The sequence below is a fragment of the Toxoplasma gondii genome, chromosome XII (genome assembly GCF_000006565.2).
Source record: "Toxoplasma gondii ME49 chromosome XII, whole genome shotgun sequence".
NCBI lineage: Eukaryota > Apicomplexa > Conoidasida > Eucoccidiorida > Sarcocystidae > Toxoplasma > Toxoplasma gondii.
The window spans coordinates 5,077,170-5,092,747 of record NC_031480.1 but is presented as its reverse complement, the minus strand read 5'-3'; the positions used below and the strand labels follow the sequence as shown (position 1 = coordinate 5,092,747).

At 54.1% G+C, this 15,578-nt stretch overlaps 2 protein-coding genes across 2 annotated transcripts; both read left to right on the top strand.

The window, feature by feature from the left end:
- Positions 1 to 4,938: 4,938 nt before the first annotated feature.
- Positions 4,939 to 9,664, top strand: TGME49_250670 (hypothetical protein; the record flags this gene model as incomplete). Its single annotated transcript, XM_018780931.1, has 5 exons — positions 4,939 to 5,526; positions 6,064 to 6,295; positions 6,851 to 7,176; positions 7,736 to 8,687; positions 9,202 to 9,664. 5 exons carry the CDS (start codon positions 4,939 to 4,941, stop codon positions 9,537 to 9,539), a joined length of 2,436 nt encoding a protein of 811 aa, XP_018635069.1. The 3' UTR covers positions 9,540 to 9,664.
- A 2,901-nt stretch (positions 9,665 to 12,565) lies between these two features.
- Positions 12,566 to 15,578, top strand: TGME49_250500 (hypothetical protein; the record flags this gene model as incomplete). Its single annotated transcript, XM_018780930.1, has 4 exons — positions 12,566 to 13,093; positions 13,631 to 13,862; positions 14,418 to 14,743; positions 15,303 to 15,578. Coding segments are annotated over 4 exons (1,362 nt in total), but the record flags the coding sequence as incomplete, so codon positions are not given.

Genomic DNA, 15,578 nt, shown 5'->3' with positions numbered 1-15,578 from the left:
AAGAACGTCCCCCTTTTTTTTCGAGTGAGCAGTGGCAGGGATGGAAGGTCAAATACGGATTTGCTCCTTTGGCCGAATTTTGTGACAGTTGCCTATCTGTTCCTGGAAAGTGTGTCCAATTCGAAGAAAAGTGTCAGCTATATTGTGGTGATGACTGTCGTGGACACGGGAAAAATTTTTCAAGGAGAGTTCTCTGCATGTGGTGCCGAGAGTCTAGAGATCAGAGGTGTCGCGATTGGAGATCTTGCAGGGATAAATGTAAGATAGATTGTCTACATGAGACTTATGCACGGAAAGCTGTGCGGGACTATGAGCGTCACATGAACGAAGCAGTATCACGTGGAGAAAAGAAATACGTTGCCAGTCTAAAAAAAATAGTCGACGATGCTATGAAGAAGGTTGACGGAGATGACAAGATCCGAAATGATCTCGAGAAACAGATGAAACACTTTGCTGATGTTGCAGGAGTCGATTTCCCGTTGTCTTGTGACAAATTATGAGGCCTGGATTTTGTTGAAGATTGGAAATAACTCCGTGCATATGGTTTCGTCTAACACTAACAGGCAGGTTCTCGCGTCCTCATTATACAGGCCATCCTCTGAACAACACACCAATCCCGAGACCCGCTACTGAGTACACAGATGACAGCATTCCCCGCAGTTGCAGAATACTATTCCCTGCCTCCTGCACTTGCCGTCTCTTTGGTAGAGACTCATGAAATTCTCCAAGGTCCGCGGTGTTGACTGCAACTACAGCTTCAGCCTTATGTTTCTACTAACAAGTGCCAAATCTCCTCGCGAAATGGTTGGAGGCCACAAGTGCGGCGAGTACGCTCATCCACCTTTCTCCATGTTGGCGATGAGGATTTAGCAAAGCTTCGTAACATAAGCTTTCCAATTCGTGTGGTTGCATCCCTCGAAATGACCTTTGAAATTGCCTGGAGGCGTTATTTCCGCTATTTTCGACAAAACACTACTTTTACAGGGACACGGCCCATATACGCGGACCTGTTGATGATCTGGGCCATATCCGAGCAAATCCCAGGTCTACCAGGAAGACGTGAGGGAACCGTCCTTGACTTCAAAATACTCAGCAGAAGTGGAATTGGAGTAGCAGAAAAATCGTCGAACGATACAGGGGGCCAGGTTTGCCGGTTAACTGGCTGCCTTTGTAATGCGCTACTTATTTGGTGAAAAACAATTTCAGCGTCTGCCCAGGGATGCCGCAAAGGGTGCGTCAAAACAACGCGTTTTGCTGCGCTGTAAGCAGACCGCCGTGGCATGTGGCTGAAAAGTACAGGGCTGTGTTTTATTAACACGATTTTTCTCTCAGCACTTCATCCGTTGCTTTGTTGCCCAGCCGGTGGTAAGTCTCGCATAGGCTATCCGGTAGTTGGCAATCTGCAGGGATTTGTGACTGCATATACTGAGGCATGTTCGAAAGCATCTGAGTCTCCGAAAGAATAAGAAACAACCCTTTTGAATTTCTTGTGCATGGCTGCATTTTCTTCGCTTTCGTTTTTGAACGACGTCGACAAGGTTGGGTCGACAACGAACAGAAACGCTGTAAATTTGCAGGTTGCAACATGGCAGCTGCAAGACTCGGCTTTGTAGCAAGAATCAGGGTCACGTTTTAGCACCGGATAATGTTAGTCTGTGTAGTCGTTGCCATCGCTGCCGATTACTTACCCTCAACATTCGCATCCGAAGCTAATGCACAGGATGACTCACCACCTTTTCCTATAGCATTAGAAGACTGGAAAGAACGAGGAATCCGCTTCGGCTTCTCGCCGGTGAGCATGTTCTGCGAAGAATGTTTGGATGTGCCCGGTTTCTGCGACTGTGGGTGTCAGCGATATTGTGGGATCGATTGCACTGAACACGGCAGAGAGGGAATGCCTTTGAAGTTGCAGTGTGAGTGGTGCGAACAGGACCGCAATGACTGCAGCGAGTGGAGAGGATGCAGCAGACGTTACAGATGTCACTGCCAAAATAAGTACAATTCGATGCGTCTTGAGACAGTTGCCCGAAAAACACTCGCACAGTACCGCGCCAGGCGCGACCGAAGGCAACCGAAGCACGAGAAGAATGAAATGGAGGATAGTAAAAAGAAGCGTAATTCAGCGGAGAACTCTTGTTTCCTTCTGGAAATTACGTCGCTCGTCAGGCGAAGACAGGCACGAAGACCTGTGATAATGGTGTGCACACAGACTTATTAGTGGTCCAGGTTCCACTGTGTAGCCGTCGAGATCAATGGGACTTGATGGATCGAACTGTCCCTTACTCTTAGGTCGATGTTCGGAGACGGCAGTCAATGAAATGAACCCCTGCATCCGTGCGACATAGAAGACTATGATAATGTAGGAAGGGTCACTCCGGTGTACTGCACTCTTACATTTGCTGCAGCCTTTTACGGTCACAAGCTGACTTTGTCGACTCGGCGGCACGGATCAGTGACACCCATCACTTTGTGAAATCTTGGAGAGTGCGATCACTCGTCGCAGAAACATCGATTCTCCACGTTCAGCATCAGACATTAAAATGCACAGTCCCTGTATTTCGGTCAGAGGTGGATGGGGAGGGTGTTACGAGTGGCTCTCTCTAGAGGGAAGCCGCAGCAAGGGACGATTTGTAGACTGACCTACGCGTGAAGAAGAAAAGGAAGACTGTGACCAGGCGTGGACGAGTCATTTCGTGCTAAAAGGATATAAGGAATCCCAGGTGGTGGCGGCGAGCCATAGTAGCGATTGCCAGCCATGCGTATGTCTCCTGAGTAATCGGGAACTTCTTAGGGGTTCTGCGTTGTGAGCACGCTGCACCAAAAGTCGGTCTTATTGAGGATTCATGATTGCCATGTTATTGTGAAGGCGCGACAGGATATATAGGAATTACCCCATGAGGGGGAGGCCTCAGCATTCTGTCAGATCCGTTCAGCTAGACTTTGTTGGTGAGTTTGATAGCGGGAGATGCACCTGCGTGCCGCGGTGGTTCGGTTTTTACACTACCAAAATTCCCAAGGTCCAGACCTTCAGTGCAGCTTGAAAAGTTCCGTCAATCGCGCGTCTACTTTGGGGCCCGGCATCGGCCATCGGCGGCCCACTATTCCAACAAAACCCAAATGTGACGTTATGCCGTCGACCGCAACATCACGAACCCAGCAGGTTCAGCGCGTGTACCAGGCAGTGTGACCACGGTTAAAGCTAGTCAAGAGATCAGATCACTTGAGCTCGCCTCTGCACGTGGCATCGGGTTCTATCTGGTTGTTTTGACTTGCAACACCAAGCTCAAGCATCCGCTTTTGGAGTGGTGGATGTGACCCTTTTCGGTGTGATTGATACGTATTCTGATCCTTCAGTTGCACTGACAGTCGCGGTAAGAATACAGAAGCATGTCCTTAGGGCGCTTGACCTCTCGTACTTTTAATGAATTGAATCACGCTAGGAATCACTTTCACGGGATCAATCCTATAGAAAGACAAGAGGAGCAAGCTCAAGGCGATGATTGCTGCAAACGACGGCAACACCTGGTTCCGCCTACATGGATTCCACTAGTACAGAAAGTTAGTTAACCCTCTATTCGTTTGACGGTACTCGCGTGTGATCCTGGAAACCAAGGATGGCCGGTAGTAACTTGCTTTTTGTTTGAAACTGAAGTTTCAACCATACCTGCCGCGGTCGGTGGTGGCTGTCCCTGTGAAAGCGAAAATCCAACTCGATCCAAAGTGAAGCATAGCTAACCCACATACTCATCAATAAACCACCATCCAGGTGTCGTCATTGAGCTAGCCCAGCCGGTGTTTTGATTGCGCACTAAGTTGAACTCGACCCGAATACGCTTCGCGCGAACTGCAGAAGGCATCCCAACACAAAAAACTGGAACGGGAGGGCTCCTCATTGTGGATAGTTGCACGTGTCGCATATTTGCATCGATGTGTTGTGCTAAGGCACATTATCGGCTAGTATTCCCTCGCATCGCTAAACGTGGCAGTAAGGGCGCTCGACAAAATAAAACAGTAGACCAGGGGCTGGGCCTGCTTTTAAAGCAGTCCTTGGTGACCCAGCATCCCGTCCCCGTACCGTGGTGAACTAATGTGTTAATGCGTGCTTGGGATCAAGCGCAAGGAATGATGCCCTGCCTGAACAACATGTCCTAACGGCGTGTAGCCTTGATGGAATGCGACTTGGTTGTTTGATGAAACGCACTCGACGAACGCGTTAAGCTGGTGCGTCGGAGGGTGATACCTTGTCGCCGACTGGTCACCGCTGTCAGCGAATTGGCGTAACGGTTTTCTGTTCAGGGTCTGGGTCTAGGCCCTTACCCATGCAGGACATGCGGTATGACTCGTAACTGTCCCGCGAACACGTATTCGCCTGCCGCCGAGACCCACCACTGAATTCACCGTCGCGGTCCCCTCTGTCACCGCCACACCGCGGTAATGGGACCGAGTGGACCCTAAGTCAGATTAAGTCAGATGAAACACCGTACAGCCGATTTCCGTCATGAAAAGTTGAGAGGTAGTGTTCGTTGTGCGGTGTCAGAGTCGACGAGGAGTGACAAGCGTTGTTGTCTGAACCGACTTTGGCTTGAGTACACAGCATTCGTGAGAGACCTCCGCGACATTAGTAGCCACCTTGGTTGTATGCAGGGTCCCTCAATGAAGCTTCAAAATTTATTTATTCGCAACACACAGAGGTCGAATGTCTCGCCCGACCGTTTTAAAGGAGTGCCTCGCCTCCTGCGAATTCCCGTCCTTTTCTTGATTGCTGGCATGCCTAAACGATGAGGACTGCTGCTTTATTTTCGACACTAGGAACGGGTTTCCCCTACCGGTCGCTATCAAAGCAACGTTAGTTAGGGAAAGCACCGAGACAGTCTAGCTGTCATATTAAAGACCGCGTCATCTTACCGGACGCCAATGAATGATGCTGTCGTCAACCAAATGGCGTTCTGGCGGCTGCGCGCTTTGTTCAACTCAGTCCTCGCCTTACATGCCGTGGCCGAATGGCTGGACGGGTTCCTTGTACCACGAAGTTACCAGCGCGAAAGTCGATGTCGGTGGTTGGCACTTCCGTGTGCACTTCACGCTGTCGCTGCCAGCGATGCTCCTCCTGACACACCGGAAACAGTATCCGGGGAGTCGTCCGACGATGGCCGGCAGAGGCCAACGGCTTCGGGTGATGCAGGCGTGCCTTTACCAGCGTCTAGTGATGCAGGAGTGCCTTCAACGGCGTCGGGTGATGCAGGAGTACCTTCAACGGCATCGGGTGATGCAGGAGTACCTTCAACGGCGTCGGGTGATGCAGGAGTACCTTCAACGGCGTCGGGTGGTGCAGACGTGCCTTTTCCAGCGTCGGGGGGTTCCGCGGTCGGCTCGGATTTGAGTCTCTGTGAGAAGCTGGAGTTGACACGTCACAGGAAGAGCAGAATCAAACGTACGCTGGCAGCCGCCAAATGCCGGTGGAGTAGTGCGGATTCGTATGTGAGATACCGAACGGCACAGCGTCGATGTCGGTCTTCGCGGGCTGGTGTAAGCTGTAGTCGGATGGATCATCGGAGTCGAGTGCAGTACTGTGTCCCTCCAAGGGGGGGGCAACTGTCTCCGGAGTCCTGAGAGTGCGGCTGCTTTGGGCTGATGCTGAAAACAACCATCGCCTGCGTCCACCCATCACTGCTTAACAACCGAAAAGTCATAGTGGAATCGGGCACAGCTGAGCCATAGCCATGCTGAGGGTACTGTTGAGATGACCCCGCCGATAGGTGGTGTACATGAAAAGGACGTGTAGCTGTATCCTGTTTTGTCGTGGGCTTCTATCTCATCCCGAAACTTCTTCCAGATGTTGCGCGCATTGAGAAAGCTAACACTGGACCTTCGAGAGTAACAGGAGGTCCCACCCCGTAAAGCGTCGGTTGTGCCCGGCTACCGGATGCGCCCTCGCGTTTCGAGTTGTTCTCACCGTGTGGGCGGTCGCGCCAGGTGTGGGGGCCTGGCCGTGCAGCTAGACAAGAGTGCCAAGCGTTGGCAGAGGCACACTATCAAGCTTTCGTTCTGTTTCCTTTGACTCAGGCACCAGTGGAACCTCCACAGTATGAGCAAGAAAGGGTTTATAGGGAACGATACAAAGAGGTTGAACGCGCGCAACTGACACGGATAGAGAGACTCAGAGCCACACTGGCCTCCGTCGAGCAGGAGGAGCGCGAACTGCTTGCAGCCATCAACAGACAAACAGCCGATGCAACAGCCGGCGACACGACAGAAGGTGAACCAGGTCCTTCGACGTCGATGGCTCGATCGCAGGGTAAGAACACAAGGTCGTGCCGCCCTGGACACAGCGACTGTCGCATCTCTATCGTCCCACTTAATGGCCGCTATCATGTCTGAATTACTGCAGGACAAAGCGGTGTGCAGTGTAGGTAAACGTCAGCGATGGACTCAGCGGGTGATCATGTGGACGACTGCTCACCACCAGGACCTCAGGTCTCCTCGCCTGTAGAGGAGACGACACTCACTCTGGAGTGCAGTGGGGCTCCCAAGTAGACCCTCGGAGACACGGGGGGCTGCTGGACCCACGCCTACATAAGGTGGCTCGTGACGGCGTCGAGTGTCCAGCATGCCACTTCCTGTTCTCTACCACAGTTGCATTGACTGAAAACATGGCCGGCTCATCGATTCTCAAGCCTACACGGATCACTGGAAGCAGGGAAGGGCCTTACGGTTCATCATTGCTCAGGGACGTGGCGTTCAGGAATTGCCGAGACACCCGTCACGTCACTCGGGTGCACCCGGCATATGCATTGAGACCAGCATTTACTCATTCGCCTCAAATAGCCGACCGTCGTTTGCTTTGATGCAGGGCCGGCAGCCCAGACACTGCCAGAGGTCCCTGGCGTATCGATGGAAGTCGCAGCGTCGGATTCGTCATCCGACGATGGATCGATTGCTAGCTCCCCTTCATGGAAGGCGAGTTCGGCAGAGGTAGCCGCGACGCACAGCACAACTGCTGCCTCGTCCGGCCATGCTGCTCGCGTTCAAGCTCTTGCGGACAAACTGAGTCTGATTCGAGCAAGGAAGTCAAGCTTGCTCGTGCGCCTGGGTGACCTCAAAAAAGTATGGAAGAGTGAAGACGCCTATGTGCAAAGCAGACGGAGGAGCCGAAACAGCCTCCGTGCTCTCAGAGGCGTAAGCCGTGCGTCAAGCTGTATATGCGTTTGGGGCACTCACAGCAGACCTGCATCTCAGAAGCTGTTTCGTTAAGGAAATGGGCGGCGACTAACAACCTCCTAGGCTGCCAGTTTGAGCGCATCAACCCAGTAACGCTCCGAAAGCAAGCACCCCGGTTACGCCTCGCTGCCACCCATGCACTTCAGCTCGTATGCTACAATTTCCTCCCGAAGACGCCCGACCTGCGAAGCAGCCGGTCAGGACCGGCGAGCGTAGTGATGTCGTTAATAGGCTGGTTTTGCTGCATGTCAGCATGCGCACAGCCTGGATGTAGTCCACTGGAGAACACTGTCTTTAGGGCGTAAGCGCGCGCAGCACATGCCTGCGGCGGCCAATGCACCCAGAGCGAATGCCGCTCACTGTTCCGCAGTCGGTGCTACGTTGGGGATTTATCGGGATTTCCGTCCGTTGACCAGGGCTGCGGGAAGCCTTGATTTCCCACATTAGGCCTGGCACGGTGCCAGCAAGTGTATGTCATCATACGGATGCCTGGGGCGAGTTGCTGCACTGCCTGCAGTCCACATCTCTTCAAGATACTGAGGTCACACCGGAAGAGCGCGTCCGCTATTCCAGACTGTACAGAGAAGGAGTTGCCGACCACATAAGGCGTGCCGAAGAGATGCGAAGGCAGATTCAAAGCCTAACGGAAGAGGAGCAGCAAATTGTATCGCAACTCCGTCGTGCCTCTTCCGACGGGGCGGAGCGGGGAGCGACCGAGGGCCAAGGCAGCAGTGTAGGAGGAGCAGTCATTCCTGATGTAGCATCCGGTCTCGATGACCCAGATGGGAGGCGCACTGCTGAACAGGTGCCATTCTCCGAGCCGACAGCCCCGCATGAACGTGGCGCCGCCACTGTGCGGTCAGTGGAGCCTGCCGTGCTGTTGGATGCCTCTCTGTCATCTATGCCGCAGCCAGATGTGGGCGCCTCCACATGCCTCTTGACTACCAGCATGGGCGACGCACCTGGATATGATGAACCCCCGCTCTTCGAACAGGTCGCAGCTGCTGGTACTGCTGCGGAGCATTCAGAGAATGATATTCCTCTGGACGTCATCGATTTTGTTCTGTCACATACCACCCCATCAACGAGCGCCGGTGGTGATATAACTGATCCGCCAAAAGAACCCACGTGGCCGTGCATTCAGGCGTGGAGTCCACCATTGTCGGCCGCACCAGTCATGCCAGTTGAGCAGGAAACGAGCCGCGCCCCGAGCGTCCCGCAGCCTGGTCCTTCCGCCTTCGACATGCCCTCCATTTCTGCATTCTGTGCGCGGACGGAGTCGTCGTCACTTGAACATCGGACCATACCACCACCACCACCCGGATCTGCCCTTGAGTATTCCGTCATCCCTGATCCTGCTCCTGACCAACGACACAGTTTCACCATCAGTGAATCCCGTCGACAGAGTGATATGGGGGCTGCCGGACCCGTGTGGCCACATACGTCGACGCACCATCTAGCTCCATCAGGTGACGCAGTATGCAACGGAACGCAGCTTCCTTGTCTTTGCGATACACGTGGTGACACAGATAAGGACGAGTTTGCAGCAGACGTTGACACGCGTTTGCTGTTGGAGTAGAGACGGATCATTGCCCGAGCAAGCCGAAGGCCAGAGGGCGGAAGTGCTTCCTGCTCTGTTCCGGGATGCCGTAGCCGGCTGCTATTCGCTTATGAAAAACAACAGAAGCCCCGACCGTATATAGCGTTGGTATGGCGAGGCGCGTGGGGCGGGCAGGACAAGAGAAATACGACCTGGCATCATAGGAGTGTCTGCTAGCCTGCCCAACCAGGAGTCGACATGCACGTGCACAGTATATAGTGTCTGTACATGCTCGCCCAGTGAACGTGCTAGAGACCACACACAACTATAGTCATCAGACGCATGTCTGTCCGTACGCGCTGCGACGCCACTGGATAGACCTCCCATCGTGCCCCGAATAACTCCTCAAGCGTGCATTGATTGCCGTTGTCTCCTGACTCTAGCAGATGCGCCGAGACCTACCAGGTACGGGCCACCTGCTGCAATCGAGCTACAGCCATCCTTGCATCTGCATGCACCATCGGACTCCCGAGCTGCTCTCATGCTCACCACCCTGGTTCCACCTTCGGACCCTTACGAGCCCGCATCAGCCTTTCTCGGGCACTTCCCTGGCGCGTCGACGGGTTCACATAGTCAACTATCATGGGCGCACCAGACAGGGCAGAGTGGCCACTCCCCGGCATCAGCTGATGACAATGGAACCCCATCGACAATCGCTCCGCAACACGGCACAGGTGAGCGGGCACGCCGTGGTTCAGTCCCGCGCGATCGTGGAGGTTGACAACAGACAAAATACGCGCACTCACATCGTGCTGAAATAACAGCCGATTCCGCGTGAGTGTGTCACCTTGCAGTTGTTCAGGGAATGCAAACTGATGTAGAATCGTCATGCCATTTCGTCGTTTATTTAAGCCTAGTGATACCGTAGCCAAGCTATTGTGCGACGGTGTATGTCTCCACGGACGTCCAGTTCTTAATCAGATGATATTTTGGGACACATCATATATCACTAATCATAAATCAATATCACTGATGTGAATAGTGGGTTCAACATTGGTCCGGTCCGATTCCAATTTAAGCGTAGGAGTTTTGTTTGGTATTTCCCTGAGCGCAATAGGCCCCAGGAAAACTACGCCTGGGTGCCAGTCGATCATTTGAATCATGCCCGTCGTGGCCACCGATGGTCGCAGGAACACAACGCTTCTCCATGTCCGGTATGCCGTCTCCCGACAGTCATTCATGATGCAAATCCTCAAGGTCATGCGCCATACCACAGATAAAACAAGACTGGAGGAGTGATCGGGGTCGCAGGGCTCCTCCATTTTCTCAGCGCGCCGTCTCGCCAGGTGCTGTCCGCTTCTGTTCGTCAACAAAGATCTTTGAACGTATCGACCGCGTTTGACCATATGATGTTCCAATCGCTGGCGTCGGCGCCTCACAATCGGCACTCAGTATCAGGCAATAACGGTTACGTTCCCCGGAATGTTCGCCAGGAGCACCAGTTTGGGATTCTCAAACGGCGCTGCCCGTCGAGGGCGGGTATCGTCGGGGAGCTTCCCCTCAAGTCGAGCGGATGATGCGACAGTCAATGTGTTGAACGATGCGCCGACAGCAGAAGTGGAAGAACACGTGGTGACGTGAAGGCGCATCTGGTGTTACCAGAGGAATGTGAATGTGCATCAGATGGGAGCATCCGGTAACCATTGACCGGTTACCAGCTGATATGAATTAACATGCGGCTACGCACAGAAGACGTATAATACTTAGTCTATAGTAAAACGACGATAGTTGCCTGACTCCCAGGATGATGAGACGCGTCTACGCTTGTTGGCACAAACACACCGTCCTCTGCCACTGCTGCGAGAATAGATATCATTCGCGGGGTCGGTAAAAACGGTCAAGCTGCAAATCCCACCCCTTCACGAAGGCGAAAATAGCAAAGCGCGGCGGCTGTCACCAAGTAGCGATGAAATGGGAAAGAACACATCGCCAGCGTTTGGGAGCCAAGAAACACAGTCTCTGTCACCTCCCCGCTACTAGCATGTATATGGTTCATTAAGGGCGTCTGCGTTTCATACGACTAATTCGGACGGGGGGTCTGCTTCCTATCCAAAACGAGCTTGCACTTCCAACCGTGTAACTGTGCGTTGTGTCTCTGTTTTCGCACGCCGAGTCGCACGTGTCTGTTCAGGACGCTTGACACCAGTGGTTTGTCGGGGCTGTCATTAATTCCTAGCAGGGATCTGCATGCCGACTGCAGTGTGATGCACTTAATTCGTACGCTGTACTAAACATGGATGCTTCTTCTTCGGACGATCCCTCTCAGCGGCGTCTAAGGCAGTGCGACGGACAAAATCAATACAGACCGTTTTTCCTAGTGATCGTAGAGGCACGCACCCACAACACATATTCAGATGAGCACCTTTGAGGCTCTTGGACGTATTCGTGGATGTCTCAGACCAGAGAGATTCCGATCAACCTAGAATACAAGCGTGAATTCCAGACTGTCCTTTCTTGTCCAGTACCAAGCGCCGCGTACAGTACAGCCAGCGCCAGCCGGAATCAGTTGCTGGTAGAGTGCATACGAGACGCGAACATCCTTAGTGCTGACGTTAGTTTCCGCCTGGCTAAAATCCACGAAAACACACGGCGAGTTGCTGTTTCCGTGGCCTGCATGTGGGGGCTTCCTCCTGACCGAGAATGTTTACTTCCGGTTAGTGCAGAGAGTCTCATTGCTGCCGGGTACACAACTGCATCTTCTGCTCGGTAACTAGCGGCACTCCCTCCGTATCACATGCTTCGCCTTGTCGCTGACTCTGTTACACACGAGTCATAGGCTGGGGGGCGGGAATGCTGTCGGGGCATAGGGAGTCTCATGGCAACACTGCAGTAGCAACGCAGCTGGTAAGAGTGGTAGCAGATGCCGTTAGGGGGTAGCAAGCTGTGAAGATCAATCATGGTGTCTCAACAGACGATGGTTCGGCGTATGGCTGAACCCGGTCGCTGGGGTCTTTGTTGCTGCACAAACGTGGCAGACACTGACATACCTCAGGCTCTAGTTCTGACCGGTTTCCCGACAAGTCTGCTCTCCAGAGGCTCGGGGGGCTGCGTCGCAATAGCCGTAACGCGACACCCTGAGCTAGTGCTGCGTTCTTGTGCGAGGTCCAGGCCAGGCCGCGCTTACCCGGCGGCCACTGCGACTCGCTCGAAGGTGTACCGGTGCAATTCGCTGTCTATGCAGAGATGGCCCTTCTCTCTCAAGGGCATTTGTCATCACGGGAATGCGTCAGAGCAGGCCGAAGGGCAGAAGAGAAGTCTGTCGGCAGATTCACGTCGCATGCCGCTGAGGGGTGGGGTTCTGTGCAGGGTGTCAGAGCCGATGAGGAGTGACGACCGTCGTTTTCTTTGTACGGTCTTTGGCTTGACAACACGGCGTCCATTGCGCGATCCTATGGGCATTAGTCAAGCACTAGGAGGTACGCAGTCCTGCCATTGAGTTTCGCAAATGTAAATTGTTCGTAACACACAGAGGTCGGATAATTCGCACGACAGTTTTGGAGACATGTGTCGCCTCGTACGATCAATCACCCCTGTCTTCGATGCCCACAAGGATTCACCGACACGCGAGCGACACGCGACACTAATGGTTGATTCGCTTCATATGCTGAGAACATGAATCCCGAAGTGGTAACTACAAAGAGTCATTCCAGATGCGAAGGTGTTCCTACGTGTCGCTCTGTCATTTAGTAAAAGCAACGGTGTGACACCAGGACGGCACTACGGCGCTCCCGTCCTCCGTGAGCGGAAATGGTATTCTGGCGGCTGCGCGCTTTGCTCAACTCGGTCCTCGCCTTACATGCCGTGGCCGAATGGCTGGACGGGTTCCTTGTACCACGAAGTTACCAGCGCGAAAGTCGATGTCGGTGGTTGGCACTTCCGTGTGCACTTCACGCTGTCGCTGCCAGCGATGCTCCTCCTGACACACCGGAAACAGTATCCGGGGAGTCGTCCGACGATGGCCGGCAGAGGCCAACGGCTTCGGGTGATGCAGGCGTGCCTTTATCAGCGTCGAGTGATGCAGGAGTGCCTTCAACGGGGTCAGCGGATGCAGGAGTACCTTCAACGGCGTCGGGTGGTGCAGACGTGCCTTTTCCAGCGTCGGGGGGTTCCGCGGTCGGCTCGGATTTGAGTCTCTGTGAGAAGCTGGAGTTGACACGTTACAGGAAGAGCAGAATCAAACGTGCGCTGGCAGCCGCCAAATGCCGGTGGAGTAGTGCGGATTCGTATGTGAGATACCGAACGGCACAGCGTCGATGTCGGGCTTCGCGGGCTGGTGTAAGCTGTAGTCGGATGGATCATCGGAGTCGAGTGCAGTACTGTGTCCCTCCAAGGGGGGGGCAACTGTCTCCGGAGTCCTGAGAGTGCGGCTGCTTTGGGCTGATGCTGAAAACAACCATCGCCTGCGTCCACCCATCACTGCTTAACAACCGAAACGTCATAGTGGAATCGGGCGCAGCTGAGCCATAGCCATGCTGAGGGTGCTGTTGAGGCGACCCCGCCGATAGGTGGTGTACATGAAAAGGACGTGTAGCTGTATCCTGTTTTGTCGTGGGCTTCTATCTCATCCCGAAACTTCTTCCAGATGTTGCGCGCATTGAGAAAGCTAACACTGGACCTTCGAGAGTAACAGGAGGTCCCACCCCGTAAAGCGTCGGTTGTGCCCGGCTACCGGATGCGCCCTCGCGTTTCGAGTTGTTCTCACCGTGTGGGCGGTCGCGCCAGGTGTGGGGGCCTGGCCGTGCAGCTAGACAAGAGTGCCAAGCGTTGGCAGAGGCACACTATCAAGCTTTCGTTCTGTTTCCTTTGACTCAGGCACCAGTGGAACCTCCACCGCCTGAAGAAGAACAGGAGTATAGAGAACAGTACAGTCAGTCAGTAGGTGCGAAACAATTGTGGATAGAGAGACTCAGAGCCACACTGACCTCCGTCGAGCAGGAGGAGCGCGAACTGCTTGCAGCCATCAACAGACAAACAGCCGATGCAACAGCCGGCGACACGACAGAAGGTGAACCAGGTCCTTCGACGTCGATGGCTCGATCGCAGGGTAAGAACACAAGGTCGTGCCGCCCTGGACACAGCGACTGTCGCATCTCTATCGTCCCACTTAATGGCCGCTATCATGTCTGAATTACTGCAGGACAAAGCGGTGTGCAGTGTAGGTAAACGTCAGCGATGGACTCAGCGGGTGATCATGTGGACGACTGCTCACCACCAGGACCTCAGGTCTCCTCGCCTGTAGAGGAGACGACACTCACTCTGGAGTGCAGTGGGGCTCCCAAGTAGACCCTCGGAGACACGGGGGGCTGCTGGACCCACGCCTACATAAGGTGGCTCGTGACGGCGTCGAGTGTCCAGCATGCCACTTCCTGTTCTCTACCACAGTTGCATTGACTGAAAACATGGCCGGCTCATCGATTCTCAAGCCTACACGGATCACTGGAAGCAGGGAAGGGCCTTACGGTTCATCATTGCTCAGGGACGTGGCGTTCAGGAATTGCCGAGACACCCGTCACGTCACTCGGGTGCACCCGGCATATGCATTGAGACCAGCATTTACTCATTCGCCTCAAAAAGCCGACCGTCGTTTGCTTTGATGCAGAGCCGGCAGCCCAGATACTGCCAGAGGTCCCTGGCGTATCGATGGAAGTCGCAGCGTCGGATTCGTCATCCGACGATGGATCGATTGCTAGCTCCCCTTCAGGGAAGGCGAGTTCGGCAGAGGTAGCCGCGACGCACAGCACAACTGCTGCCTCGTCCGGCCATGCTTCTCTCGTTCAAGCACTCGAGAACAAACTGAGTCTGATTCGAGGAAGGAAATCAGGATTGATGGCACGCCTCCGCGGACTTAGGAAAGAGTGGAGCAGTGAAGACGCCTATGTGCGCTGCAGGAAGACGACCAAATTGAAGCTCCGTTCTTTCAGAGGCGTAAGCCGTGCGTCAAGCTGTATATGCGTTTGGGGCACTCACAGCAGACCTGCATCTCAGAAGCTGTTTCGTTAAGGAAATGGGCGGCGACTAACAACCTCCTAGGCTGCCAGTTTGAGCGCATCAACCCAGTAACGCTCCGAAAGCAAGCACCCCGGTTACGCCTCGCTGCCACCCATGCACTTCAGCTCGTATGCTACAATTTCCTCCCGAAGACGCCCGACCTGCGAAGCAGCCGGTCAGGACCGGCGAGCGTAGTGATGTCGTTAATAGGCTGGTTTTGCTGCATGTCAGCATGCGCACAGCCTGGATGTAGTCCACTGGAGAACACTGTCTTTAGGGCGTAAGCGCGCGCAGCACATGCCTGCGGCGGCCAATGCACCCAGAGCGAATGCCGCTCACTGTTCCGCAGTCGGTGCTACGTTGGGGATTTATCGGGATTTCCGTCCGTTGACCAGGGCTGCGGGAAGCCTTGATTTCCCACATTAGGCCTGGCACGGTGCCAGCAAGTGTATGTCATCATACGGATGCCTGGGGCGAGTTGCTGCACTGCCTGCAGTCCACATCTCTTCAAGATACTGAGGTCACACCGGAAGAGCGCGTCCGCTATTCCAGACTGTACAGAGAAGGAGTTGCCGACCACATAAGGCGTGCCGAAGAGATGCGAAGGCAGATTCAAAGCCTAACGGAAGAGGAGCAGCAAATTGTATCGCAACTCCGTCGTGCCTCTTCCGACGGGGCGGAGCGGGGAGCGACCGAGGGCCAAGGCAGCAGTGTAGGAGGAGCAGTCATTCCTGATGTAGCATCCGGTCTCGCGATGACCCCAGATGGGAGG